Source organism: Haliotis rubra, unplaced genomic scaffold (assembly GCF_003918875.1).
Source record: "Haliotis rubra isolate DU_JTF1 unplaced genomic scaffold, ASM391887v1 Scf836, whole genome shotgun sequence".
Taxonomy (NCBI): domain Eukaryota; kingdom Metazoa; phylum Mollusca; class Gastropoda; order Lepetellida; family Haliotidae; genus Haliotis; species Haliotis rubra.
The window spans coordinates 362,184-376,501 of NW_025767564.1; the positions used below are offsets into that span (position 1 = coordinate 362,184).

A 14,318-nucleotide genomic window follows, 5' to 3' on the forward strand; every position below is an offset into this window, starting at 1 on the left:
CTAGTCCATGTTTGGTTCCCATACAAGTGCTGTAGGTTACTGTATATACACACCAGTCCATGTTTGGTTCCCATCCAAGTGTTGTGGGTTACTGTATATACACACTAGTCCATGTTTGGTTCCCATACAAGTGCTGTAGGTTACTGTATATAGACACTAGTCCATGTTTGGTTCCCATACAAGTGTTGTAGATTACTGTATATACACACCAGTCCATGTTTGGTTCCCATCCAAGTGTTGTAGGTTACTGTATATACACACTAGTCCATATTTGGTTCCCATACAAGTGTTGTAGGTTACTGTATATACACACTAGTCCATGTTTGGTTCCCATCCAAGTGTTGTGGGTTACTGTATATACACACTAGTCCATATTTGGTTCCCATACAAGTGCTGTAGGTTACTGTATATACACACTAGTCCATGTTTGGTTCCCATCCAAGTGTTGTGGGTTACTGTATATACACACTAGTCCATGTTTGGTTCCCATACAAGTGTTGTAGGTTACTGTATATAGACACCAGTCCATGTTTGGTTCCCATACAAGTGTTGTGGGTTACTGTATATACACACCAGACCATGTTTGGTACCCCATCCAAGTGTTGTAGGTTACTGTATATACACACTAGTCCATGTTTGGTACCCCATCCAAGTGCTGTAGGTTACTGTATATACACACTAGTCCATGTTTGGTTCCCATCCAAGTGTTGTGGGTTACTGTATATACACACCAGTCCATGTTTGGTTCCCATCCAAGTGTTGTGGGTTACTGTATATACACACTAGTCCATGTTTGGTTCCCATACAAGTGCTGTAGGTTACTGTATATAGACACCAGTCCATGTTTGGTTCCCATCCAAGTGTTGTGGGTTACTGTATATACACACCAGTCCATGTTTGGTTCCCATCCAAGTGTTGTGGGTTACTGTATATACACACTAGTCCATATTTGGTTCCCATACAAGTGCTGTAGGTTACTGTATATAGACACCAGTCCATGTTTGGTTCCCATCCAAGTGTTGTGGGTTACTGTATATAGACACCAGTCCATGTTTGGTTCCCATACAAGTGCTGTAGGTTACTGTATATACACACCAGTCCATGTTTGGTTCCCATCCAAGTGCTGTAGGTTACTGTATATACACACCAGTCCATGTTTGGTTCCCATCCAAGTGTTGTGGGTTACTGTATATACACACTAGTCCATGTTTGGTTCCCATACAAGTGCTGTAGGTTACTGTATATACACACCAGTCCATGTTTGGTTCCCATCCAAGTGTTGTGGGTTACTGTATATACACACTAGTCCATGTTTGGTTCCCATACAAGTGCTGTAGGTTACTGTATATAGACACCAGTCCATGTTTGGTTCCCATACAAGTGCTGTAGGTTACTGTATATACACACCAGTCCATGTTTGGTTCCCATCCAAGTGTTGTGGGTTACTGTATATACACACTAGTCCATGTTTGGTTCCCATACAAGTGTTGTAGGTTACTGTATATACACACCAGTCCATGTTTGGTTCCCATACAAGTGTTGTGGGTTACTGTATATACACACCAGACCATGTTTGGTACCCCATCCAAGTGTTGTAGGTTACTGTATATACACACTAGTCCATGTTTGGTACCCCATCCAAGTGCTGTAGGTTACTGTATATACACACCAGTCCATGTTTGGTTCCCATACAAGTGCTGTAGGTTACTGTATATACACACAAGTCCATGTTTGGTACCCCATACAAGTGCTGTAGGTTACTGTATATACACACCAGTCCATGTTTGGTTCCCACCCAAGGGCTGTAGGTTACTGTATATACACACCAGTCCATGTTTGGTTCCCATCCCAGTGTTGTGGGTTACTGTATATACAAACCAGTCCATGTTTGGTACCCCATCCAAGTGCTGTAGGTTACTGTATATACACACTAGTCCATGTTTGGTACCCCATCCAAGTGCTGTAGGTTACTGTATATACACACCAGACCATGTTTGGTTCCCATCCAAGTGCTGTAGGTTACTGTACATACACACTAGTCCATGTTCGGTTCCCATCCAAGTGTAGTAGGTTACTGTATATACACACCAGTCCATGTTTGGTACCCCGTCCAAGCGCTGTGGCTTACAGTATATACACACACTAGTCCATGTTTGGTACCCCATCCAAGTGCTGTAGGTTACTGTATATACACACTAGTCTATGTTTGGTTCCCCATACAAGTGCTGTAGGTTACTGTATATACCCACTAGTCCATGTTTGGTTCCCCATCCAAGTGTTGTGGGTTACTGTATATACACACGAGTCCATGTTTGGTTCCCCATACAAGTGCTGTAGGTTACTGTATATACACACCAGTCCATGTTTGGTTCCAATACAAGTGCAGTAGGTTACTGTATATACACACCAGTCAATGTTTGGTTCCCATCCAAGTGCTGTAGGTAACTGTATATACACACCATTCCATGTTTGGTTCCCATCCAAGTGTTGTGGGTTACTGTAAATACACACCAGTCCATGTTTGGTTCCCATCCAAGTGCTGTAGGTTACTGTACATACACACTAGTCCATGTTTGGTTCCCATCCAAGTGTAGTAGGTTACTGTATATACACACCAGTCCATGTTTGGTACCCCGTCCAAGCGCTGTGGGTTACTGTATATACACACACTAGTCCATGTTTGGTACCCCATCCAAGTGCTGTAGGTTACTGTATATACACACTAGTCCATGTTTGGTTCCCATCCAAGTGTTGTGGGTTACTGTATATACACACCAGTCCATGTTTGATACCCCATACAAGTGTTGTGGGTTACTGTATATACACACCAGTCCATGTTTGGTTCCCATCCAAGTGCTGTAGGTTACTGTATATACACACCAGTCAATGTTTGGTTCCCATCCAAGTGCTGTAGGTTACTGTATATACACACCAGTCCATGTTTGGTTCCAATACAAGTGCTGTAGGTTAGTGTATATACACACCAGTCCATGTTTGGTTCCAATACAAGTGCTGTAGGTTACTGTATATACACACTAGTCCATGTTTGATTCCCATCCAAGTGCTGTAGGTTACTGTATATACACACTAGTCAATGTTTGGTTCCCATACAAGTGCTGTAGGTTACTGTATATACACACCAGTCCATGTTTGGTTCCCATACAAGTGCTGTAGGTTACTGTATATACACACCAGTCCATGTTTGGTACCCCATACAAGTGCTGTAGGTTACTGTATATACACATCAGTCCATGTTTGGTACCCCATACAAGTGCTGTAGGTTACTGTACATACACACTAGTCCATTTTGGTACACCATACAAGTGTTGTAGGTTACTGTATATACACACTAGTCCATATTTGGTTCCCAACCAAGTGTTGTGGGTTACTGTATATACACACCAGTCCATGTTTGGTTCCCACCCAAGTGCTGTGGGTTACTGTATATACACACTAGTCCATGTTTGGTTCCCATCCAAGTGCTGTAGGTTACTGTATATACACACTAGTCCATGTTTGGTTCCCATCCAAGTGTTGTGGGTTACTGTATATACACACTAGTCCATGTTTGGTTCCCATCCAAGTGCTGTAGGTTACTGTATATACACACCAGTCCATGTTTGGTTCAAATACAAGTGCAGTAGGTTATTGTATATACACACCAGTCCATGTTTGGTTCCCATCCAAGTGTTGTGGGTTACTGTATATACACACTAGTCCATGTTTGGTTCCCATCCAAGTGCTGTAGGTTACTGTATATACACACCAGTCCATGTTTGGTTCCCATCCAAGTGTTGTGGGTTACTGTATATACACACCAGTCCATGTTTAGTTCCCATCCAAATATTGTTTATCAAATCACGCCATCATTACCAAGCATTGTCACTAAGGTGACATAATCCCCCACCACAAATTATCAAATCAAACTTAAAAAGTAATGAAAGTGAAGATCGTAATTTAAGATGAAGTTAAATGTCAACAAAAACATGACCAGTCAACCTCTCTTGATATCTTGCTCTGTAGTTGTTCAAACGCACAAATATTTTCAAGACTCCCTTTGACCTTGACATGAATATCTTAGAGTATGAAATATGCAAAAATAGTAATAAAGAAATTGCTGATTGAAAAACATTCAAGGGAAGTCTTGAAAGTCTATGAAGAAAATCCAGTGAACTGTTCTTGAGATATCTTGCTGACAAGCTTAACATGCAGCTTAACATGCTGAAATCTTCAAAGTGTCGCCATGACCTTGAGAATTATGTGAAGGTCACCAAAATCGACTGGGCCCTGGGCCTTCCCTAGATAAAGCTTGGTGTTGAATATGAAGAAAATCCAGTGAACCAATCCTGACTGGGACCTTTCTTTTACTGTGCTGAACCTAGGTACAAAATATGAAAAGAATGTAGGCAACGGTTCTTTATATATTCCAATTCGTACGTACGGACGGAGCATAATACTATATCCCCTGCTTCGCGCGTTAAACGCACGGCGTGAGATAATATTTCTTTTTGTTGGTAACCCCTGTGTCAGCTTAACTGGATGGCCGATGGATTCAATGAAAGTGAAGAACAGGGTTTTGGAAACATAACTAAAGGTATCTTGTCTAAGTATTTGATATTTTGATTCTTAGTTCAGATTATATACCATATGATTACAAATGAATATTGCCAAGCCTTTTCTCTTGCCATTCTACCTTGTTTGTAATCATAATTAAACCATGGCAAATGCACTGTTTGGATCTGCAGATAACTACATGCAAGATTCATCAAAATAAGATCTGAAAGAGAAGAGCAACATCAATGAAATGCTTTGGTAACAAGAAGACAAAGTCATCAATATCCCCCGCAATGGCAAAATACTCTTCATGATTATGTCTACGAGTTATGATTATGTCAAATATTTAGGTGTGTACATAGAAAAGTGGAAGGAGAGTATTGAAAGGGTTTAAAAGTTCTGCTCCAGAAAGGAGCACTATCACCAATTTCAGTGTAAGTCAAACTTGTTGCCATGGAAATGCCAAAAATATTTTATTCAGAATTCCAAAACTACCAAAAGGCACCAGTACACCACCAGATCTATCTATGTGCCAAGTTTGGTGAAGAAATATTGAATGGTGTTAGAGTTCTGCTTCGGAAAAGAGCACAACCACCAATTTCAGTCTAAGTCAAACTTGTTGCCATGGAAACGCCAAAAATATTTGATTCAGAATTCCAAAACTACCAAAAGGCACCAGTACACCACCAGATCAATCTATGTGCCATGTTTGGTGACGACATATTGAACGGTTTTAGAGTTCTGCTCCGGAAAAGAGCACTACCACCAATTTCAGTCTAAGTCGAACTTGTGCCATGGAAACGCCAAAAATATTTGATTCAGAATTCCAAAACTACCAAAAGGCACCAGTACACCACCAGATCTATCTATGTGCCATGTTTGGTGACGACATATTGAACGGTTTTACAGTTCTGCTCCGGAAAAGAGCACTACCACCAATTTCAGGCTAAGTCGAACTTGTTGCCATGGAACGCGCCAAAAATATTTTAATTCAGAATTCCAAAACTACCAAAAGGCACCACTACACCACCAGATCTATCTATGTGCCAAGTTTGGTGAAGACATATTGAACGGTTTTAGAGTTCTGCTCCGGAAAAGAGCACTACCACCAATTTCAGTCTAAGTCGAACTTGTGCCATGGAAACCCCAAAATATTTTATTCAGAATTCCAAAACTACCAAAAGGCACCACTACACCACCAGATCTATCTATGTGCCAAGTTTGGTGAAGACATATTGAACGGTTTTAGAGTTCTGCTCCGGAAAAGAGCGCTACCACCAATTTCAGTCTAAGTCGAACTTGTGCCATGGAAACGCGCCAAAAATATTTTATTCAGAATTCCAAAACTACCAAAAGGCACCACAACACCACCAGATCCATGTATGTGCCAAGTTTGGTGAAGAAATATTGAACGGTTTTAGAGTTCTGCTCCGGAAAAGACAAATGTGCACGGACGGACGGACGGACGGACGGAGATCGGACGGATGACGGAGTCCATTTTAATACCCCCCGCAAAACGCGTTGCGGGGGATAAAAAGTGTTTTGTACAAAGGAATCTAACCAGATTTTAGCTTGTTTCAATAGAACTCCAGGGTGGTTAACATCAGACAAGCTCAGATTGTTCATTGTGGATGGGTGACCTCAGCAGAGGTCATCATGGACTGACTGAGGTCAGTTTGAGCTGTAAATCAAAATCCGGTAAAAGTAACATTAAATCATCAATATTAATGCATAGTTCTCTACACTTCTCTTGAAAAATGGTGCTTGAGCTTCTCAAAAGTATTATCTTGATCAGAAAGAAGGTCCACTGTCATTGACAATCTGAAATCGAGGTAGTGTTCCATCCCCTCAGGTTCGAAGTGATTGTGAACCTCCACACTGACTGACTCTCATCTGCCTCTGTCAGGTCCAGTTCCTTGTGTTGATCCCTGGCCAGGTTGTAATATCTGCCACCATTGGGAATATTAGCATGATTAGGGTAACATCCTTCCCTTGACCCTCTGCTTTCAGACAGGCTGTATAGGAGCTTTTTCAAAATGTTGAAATTCTCTCCTACTTTTGTGTGGAATTATCTGTGCAATGAATGTAATGATATGATCTTGTCTGTGTCTTTGTTTAGGTCTGCCTCACCAAGGTCTCATTGCAATCAGACTCATTTGACAATACATGTACTACAGTAGAGAAATTACACTTTTTTGACTTGCCAAACATTCAGGCTACCCCTCTGTCATATCCACAATTTGGCATTTGGTCTTTTCAGATCCTGTCACAGGGGCATTTTTATGTGTATTCTTAGCTCAAATGAAATTGTGATAGTGAGCTCTCCAATTTGGCAGGCAACACATTCTGATCACATTGATGTTACATTCAGATGCACAGCCACAGTATTGTAAATGTATAGAGATTATTACACGAGCAAGTGTGTCATACGACTTATACGAAACGAGTGTGAAATTTTGTATTGGCCAAGCTAGGGCTATACACAAATTTTGCATGAGTTTCGTATAAGTCGTGTGGCACACTTTTGAGTGTAATAATTTCTTTATTATCCATTTTATTCATGTACATTTGTGCAGTAAAACACGGTAAGCAAGTGTGACTGTCCAGTTCATTGACGTCACATTCAATTGTTTAATGACGTCACAGACAACGAAATACAGAAACAATGGTTGGTAGGCAAAAGTGATATGTGCACATGTGTACCGGGTAAACCGGTATATACCAGTACAGTACCTCGCAATACCATTATCACGATATGGTTAAGATTCTGTAATATTTATCATAAAGGCCTGAGTCTTAAACAATTTGTAGGACTGTAAAATGGCATTCTAGCCAAAGATCTTATTCGAGGTAACATGAGATTTTAATCTCAAGTAGTTCAACAAAATCTTGTTTTGGTTTCATTTTGCAATAGTTCATGTTAACACATGTTTATATTGGAATTGAATCTGAATGAATTACTGACATACAGTAACAATAATTACATACTGCATTGAAGTGCATTCTGTTTAAGCAAACAACACTGACTATGAAAATCATGTTATACTATTACCTTTATCATTATGTTCCCAAAACTTTGTTGCAAAACATTCCTCATTAAAGCTCTATATTATTGTATTTATCTGTAAACGATTGGCATACAGCCATACACAATGGGGACTGGGAGCCTGAAACTATGGTGTAACAGCAACTAAGAAGATGATGTCGCACACTGAGAGCTATTAAGAATGTATGATGTACGCCTTTGGGCAAAAACCTTCCACTCAATATATCACAATATGTATTGCAATATCTCTTAAATTATTGCAATATATCGCAATATGAAAATCAGGGCAATATCCAGCCCTATTTCACCATATAATAAACAACTGTATGACACCTCTGTTTAAACCATTAGTTCCTTTTTTTCTGATAGCAGTATGTATATTATATGCATGGCAACTTTACCAGTGCCACAGTCTATGATCTTAATTACAAAGTTAAATTACTCTACATGATTGGGTATCTGGCAACCTCACCAATATCTACCTTTATTCATTTTTGGTATGACTAATTCAGAACAAGTGGCCTCAAGGTTACAGTTGACAGAACAGCTCTTGTCTAATGCAGCACTAAGGGACCCTTCATAATTTATGGCTAGGGGGGTGATGATGATTTTTGTGGAGAAGCATGTACAATGTGAATGACCCCCCCCCCTAAAATGTATGTACAAAATAAGTGACCCCCCTGCATGTCATCAATGACCCCCCCTTCCCATAATTTCTAACCATAATTTTAAACATATTTTTATGTACAAAATTGCTGCTTCCCCTAGTATGTGTGTACAAATTTGCTGACCCCCTAGCTCCACAGATCAAAATGGGTGATCACTCCTTAAAATCATCACCACCCCCACTAGCCATAAACTATGAAGGTCCCCAAGAGCTGGAGAAAACATAAACAGAAATTGTGTCCATGCAATGGGCAGAAGCAGAATTATTACTGGATCATCAACATGCAAATGTATGTTGTCAGCTGGCTATGTCACACAGCTGTGAGAACAAGACTTGTATGGTTGCCTTGTGGTGTCAACCGATAGTACTTCAATCTCAACAATCCACAGTGATGTTTTCAGCTATCAGTGCTGTCAATAATAATGACATATCATGTGTAAAAGATAGTTCATCATTTCCCGCACTGATGTAGCCTGGCAACAAAATACTTATACTTGTAAAAGATAATTGACAAGACCTACTGAAAGGCCCTGGTCCTGGATGTGAAAATACGATAATTGCAAGCAATGCGCACAGATCAAGAGCTGGCATTCAACTAATACATCCATGACAATGAGCACATCAGCGAACTGAAGCACCAAGCAGCACCAAGCAGCAGCAGCAGCCAAGTCTGCAGTTAATGCGTATGGTTTACATTAACAAACCAATTACCTCCCGGGTTATGTTGTTCAGCATACAGGAAACAGTTTCAGTTAGAAATAGGAATATGTCAAATCATAAACATTCTTCAACCTAAAGAAAATAACTAAAACACTACTCCTACAAGGATAATTTACCAACAGATCTTTGAATTGAAGGTGAAGAAATTATGAAATTCGGCATGACGTATGCCTACTGCTTGACACAGATTTGAGATGAAACCTCAGCGCCATATGTTTACCAATATCCAATGGCAACAACCCTACACGAATCATAACACAAATTGAGGTAATGTTCCATATTTGAATAAATCTCGGAGCGAAACTGACTGTACCGAGACACTACCAGTTTGCCCAATATCGCCACTCTTCCCCCCCCCCATCATCATCAGAACCCCTTTGCAGACGACTCCCCCCTCCCACAACACCTCATACGCGATACGCGCGCACACGTACATGTCCACTGCTTATTCAATATATATTCTGCCGCATTAGCTCAACCTTTATACATTGACCTCTCCACGATGTATAGTAGCAGATGTTCAATCATGTAGCCAATGACTTAGAGTATTTTGCAGTTGCACTGAGCTTTATTTTGAAACAAATGATGGACTGAACTAACCCGAAGAGATGATATATCATACCTTACCTTGGAATACACATCAGCCATTACTAGTTCCGTTTCGAGAATCATGGTAATAATCCCGAACATTCCGAACACAAGACAATAATCTGATATTTTTTTCCTCTTTTCATACAACGCCTTCCTCTTCCCAAGTCTATATCCAACATTTTTCTGCCTGGCTTTGTGATGAGTTCGCTCTGCCTCGGAATATTTCTGATAATCCGTAATGCCAACGAGAGCCACACCTGCCTCTTCTGTCGAGGCATAGCTCATTTTGGACGATGTCGGCAAAGACTGCATTGAAGTAGGTTTCTGCAGTTGTTTGAAAGAGGTGATGGCTCCGTTAACCCTCATGTAGTCAGCACCAATATCCGAAATAGCCGACTCTTTCAGTTTGTGTTTAATGTCCTCAGCTCTACTACACTCAGGCTCGCTTTGCGATCTACCATCCTCCTCTCCTCGCCCGCCATTTAGCGGCAATATACGTTCCATCTGAGCGCGCGGGCGTGGATTTGTTTTCATAGTACTGTGAGTGCGGGGCGCAAGAGCTACACGGCAAGCGGTGTCACACGCTGTAGGGCTGTTTTTTTCATCAGAACAGAAGCTATAATTTTGGAGTTCAATATCAGGCGATGTGTAGCCACGATTAACTCTGCCATCTTGATTGCGAGGACCGGGTAGAGGGGGGAAAGTTAGCTCGGGGAAGTGTGGCGGTGTTGTCGTCTCTGCCATGTCATTCTGTGATTCCAACAGCGACGTATCGCCAGCATCTATTATAGTTTCGATCCCTGAGCCTGGACTGTCTGATAGCCCTGTGAGCGACGGTTGCTGTAGGTGCTCTGTCGAGTCAAGTCGTGCACGCTCATTGGCTGCCTCCACCAATACAAGCGACATATTTAAATATCATATGGAATTGTGGAATCGATCGACGACCCTCGCTAGACCAGAAAACAAATCATTTACAGGAGCGCTCTATGGTTCAGGTTGTGTCATCGTTGTTTGAATAGGAGGACAGTTGGAATGGAGCTGACGGCTTATCTGCATATATCTTGCTTTCAGATATTTCACTGTTGTATTTTTATAGAAATATACTAGATACCAGACACACCGTTGACAATTAGGATTGCCTTTGAAACAGAGGCGTATTCATTTTCTCACGATCGACCACGAAATGATACCTCTTGTCAGAAATTGACTTGATTGGGTTAATATATGTAAATTTTCGTCAGAGTCACCTTGTACAAACAGAATACATCTCAATATGTACTTTTGCATTCTCCCGTGTGCAGAACCTTCACTGATAAAACTTGGTGATTTTCGCAATGGTTCACATTGCGTTTGTTCAGAAATGTTGACAATCCGTTTGTGACGATGATGGGTGTCGCGCGCTTCACCTCACATATCTCCTGTACTTATCAGCTTCCAGCAAGTCATCATATTCTGTTCAAAAGCTGTAATGTATACACATTTACTGTCAATCAGAACCGTGGTTTCACACATTACTTGAATCGCATCTTGGCTTTAAATGTTCCAACGTCATAGTTTGCCCTGATGGATCGTTTCATGAAATGAACTGATGTTCGTAAACATGACGTTTACAATACCGAATACTGTGCAGCTGCATCTGAAAAGAAAACAGTATTTTAAGTAAACATTTTAATGTTGAAGAGCTGAAGATGGCATTCAGAAGTTACTTGATCTGATTCTGGATGAATTTAAATTATTGTACATATATGTCAGGTTAACGTTATGAAACCAGCCTCCTGACTTTTTTGGACATTACAATATGCTCTATCTAACTAAAATACATGTTTCATGGGAACTACACCTACAATGCCATATTGCTGAATATATTTCAGATGTGATGTAACATTTTCACTCGTTGTCATTTAATTCACACACTACATTTATGAAAGTATGCAGCTACATGTGGACAATCCAAACTGGCAAACCCGGCGACAGGGTTGTGTGTCAGTGTATCAGCTCATCGGTACATAGCAGTAGATATTCATTTTCACGGTTGTGGGTAGTCCGACCCTGAAACCACTATATAGCCCACGCATGTCTACAATATGTGGTAAGTCTAGATTACCAGTTTCAGGAAAATGAAGAACGTCAATGGGTATAGTCTGTTTGCAGTGAAAACGTACCCACTAATTTCACTATAAACCGAAAAGTAAAACAAAAAAAAGTGAAATTAAGACTGCGAATCCTCATGATTTTACCTTGCCAATTGAACATTTAAATCTCAGAAATTTATTCAACTTAGGATAAACGTTGTTTAACAAACGATCATAGTTTCACTATTATTGGTTTGTATTACAAGGGGTTATGTACATCAAATGAAACACCGAGAACGACAAGGGTTGTTCTAAGTTAACGCTCTTCACGTACCGCACGTGCATTTGTTTCACTGTTCCAACTACTGCGCTTACCCCATTGTAATACAAACCAGTAATATCGATCTGAATCAATGATCATTTGTTATTAAACTTTTATCCTAAGTTGAATAGAATTCTGAGATTTATATTGAGATAAAATTATGAGGATTCGCAATCTTAATTTCACTTTATTTGATTTACTTTTTTGTTTAAAGTGAAATTCATCGGTACGTTTTCACTACAAACAGACTATAGTGTGTCTTACAGTCCCTGAACCACATTATTTCCCCTACTGCCTGGACCTCTCTGCAATGCTAAAGCCCTAAATAAAGTCTAGATTTCCTGAAGTTCAGGATCTCTGGTCTCACTGGGGCTCCTTTTCAATTTATATGGGTTTGTTTGTTACTATCAAAATTATATATTATATTCAGAGACTAAGCGTTAGTCTAGTCTATGGGCTTCTCTTTATTATATTTAATCAAGAGAATTTAGGATCTGTATTTTTCTGTAAAACATTTTCATTTCAGAGTCAAGATAGTTTGTGTTGTGGGTTACATTGAACTCCATGTCGTTCTGGTACTTGGAACAAGCTTATTTGTTTTTGGCAAAATTCTAAAATTGAAGTGCAATAATAATATTTCATACTTTGAAGCAAAGAAATTGGTTCAGGCTCAGTCAAGACCAGCAACAGGTCTTACCTATTCTGCCACAGTATCTTCTACTGTTCTCTCTACTGTCAAAAAAACTGCATCCGTTTCAACATCTTGTCAGACTGACATATCTTGGGTGAATGACGCTCAGATAACCTTGGATGACACGACTCAATCATCACAGAAGTGTCAACGCTCATCAGCCTCCCAGACTGAGGAGAACCAACCAGGACAAATATCAGATATTGATTTAACTCCAGATACTCAGGGCGTTGTTAAACTCACAAATAAAGAAAAGAAAAAGTTGAGAAGAAAGACCAGAGCCCTTCATCCTTTAGAAGAGCCTTCTCCCATAACACCTTCTGTGGCGGTTCAAAATCTGTTCGAACCGCTTGACATGGAGATCACTCCTTCACAAACAGGTTGTAGGAGTGGCGCTGCCGCGCGCTCACGATCTCCAGTTGAAGCTCCCTAAACATTTTAATGAACTTAATACAATGGAATTGCAGAAGCCTTAGGAACAATTTTAACGATCTGCAATTATTATCTCAAGATTTTACACCTTCGGCTTTTAGTCTACAAGAGACTTATCTGAAAAGTTCAGATAAATTTGAATTACGTCGGTACAATTCATATCATTCGTTTTCACCCCAAGGTGAAAGAGCCACTGGTGGCGCTTCTATTTTGGTTAGACAGGGTGTTATTCATAGCCCTGTCCCTCTTAAAAGCAATCTTCAGGCTGTTGCTGTCCGTCTAACTTTACAGGTAACCTTTACTCTTTGTTCTTTGTACATTTCGCCTTCTTCTGCTCTTCAGCAGTCTGATCTTCAGGATCTATTTGACCAGCTTCCCAAACCCTGTATCATAATGGGTGATCTTAATGGCCATAACACTTTGTGGGGAAGTGCCAATATTAACAGTAAAGGGAGAATCCTTGAAGACTTCATGTTTAATAATAATTTATGTCTTTTCAATGATGGATCAGCCACATATTTACATCCTGGTTCTGGAACTTATTCTGCACTTGATCTGTCCCTCACGGACCCAAATATTTATAATGAATTTGACTGGTCGGTACACGATGACCTGTGTGGAAGTGATCATTTCCCCACAATCCTTTCTGCTATAAACCCAACCGATGATCCACCAACAACAAGGTTGAATTTTAATAAGGCCAACTGGCCATTATTTCAGACACTGTGTGCTGCCACATTACAGTCCGACCTTTTTGTTAATGTTACAGATCCGATTCAGTTGTTCTCTGATAAACTGAAAACATTGCCGATGAAACTATTCCTAAGGCTTCTGATAAACCACATATTCGAAAACCATGGTTTACTGACAATTGTAAACAAGCTAGAAAGTGTAGGAAAAAGGCAGAGAAATACTTTCGCCGCCACCCTACAGTTCACAATTTCAATAATTTTAAAATAAACAATGCCAAGGCTCGACGTACATTTAAACAAAGTAAACGTCAGTCATGGAAGAACTTTGTATCAAAGATTAATTCCCGTACATCAATGACGAAGGTATGGAACATGGTACAGAGAATCAAGGGCAAAGGTAGAAATTCAAGTGTTCATCATCTCAAAGATGGCCACGATTTAATAACTGATAAAATTGACATTGCAAACAAGTTGGGTGAAACTTTAGCTTGACATTCTTCTTCATCCAACTACAATCCACAGTTTCAGAAA

The 14,318-nt window shown here is 40.1% G+C and overlaps 1 protein-coding gene across 5 annotated transcripts in view; it reads right to left on the reverse strand.

The window, feature by feature from the left end:
• The window catches only part of LOC124262398 (small conductance calcium-activated potassium channel protein 2-like), a 297,321-nt gene extending 286,822 nt beyond the window's left edge, over positions 1–10,499 (reverse strand). For all 5 annotated transcript variants that reach the window (XR_006894577.1, XM_046696882.1, XM_046696880.1 and 2 more), the window contains exon 1: positions 9,615–10,499. Coding sequence is in view for 4 of the 5 variants with exons in the window: in XM_046696882.1 (XP_046552838.1) it covers positions 9,615–10,484 (870 nt within the window). In the remaining variant the exon portion in view is untranslated. The remainder of the gene's footprint in view (positions 1–9,614) is intronic.
• Positions 10,500–14,318: the final 3,819 nt, after the last annotated feature.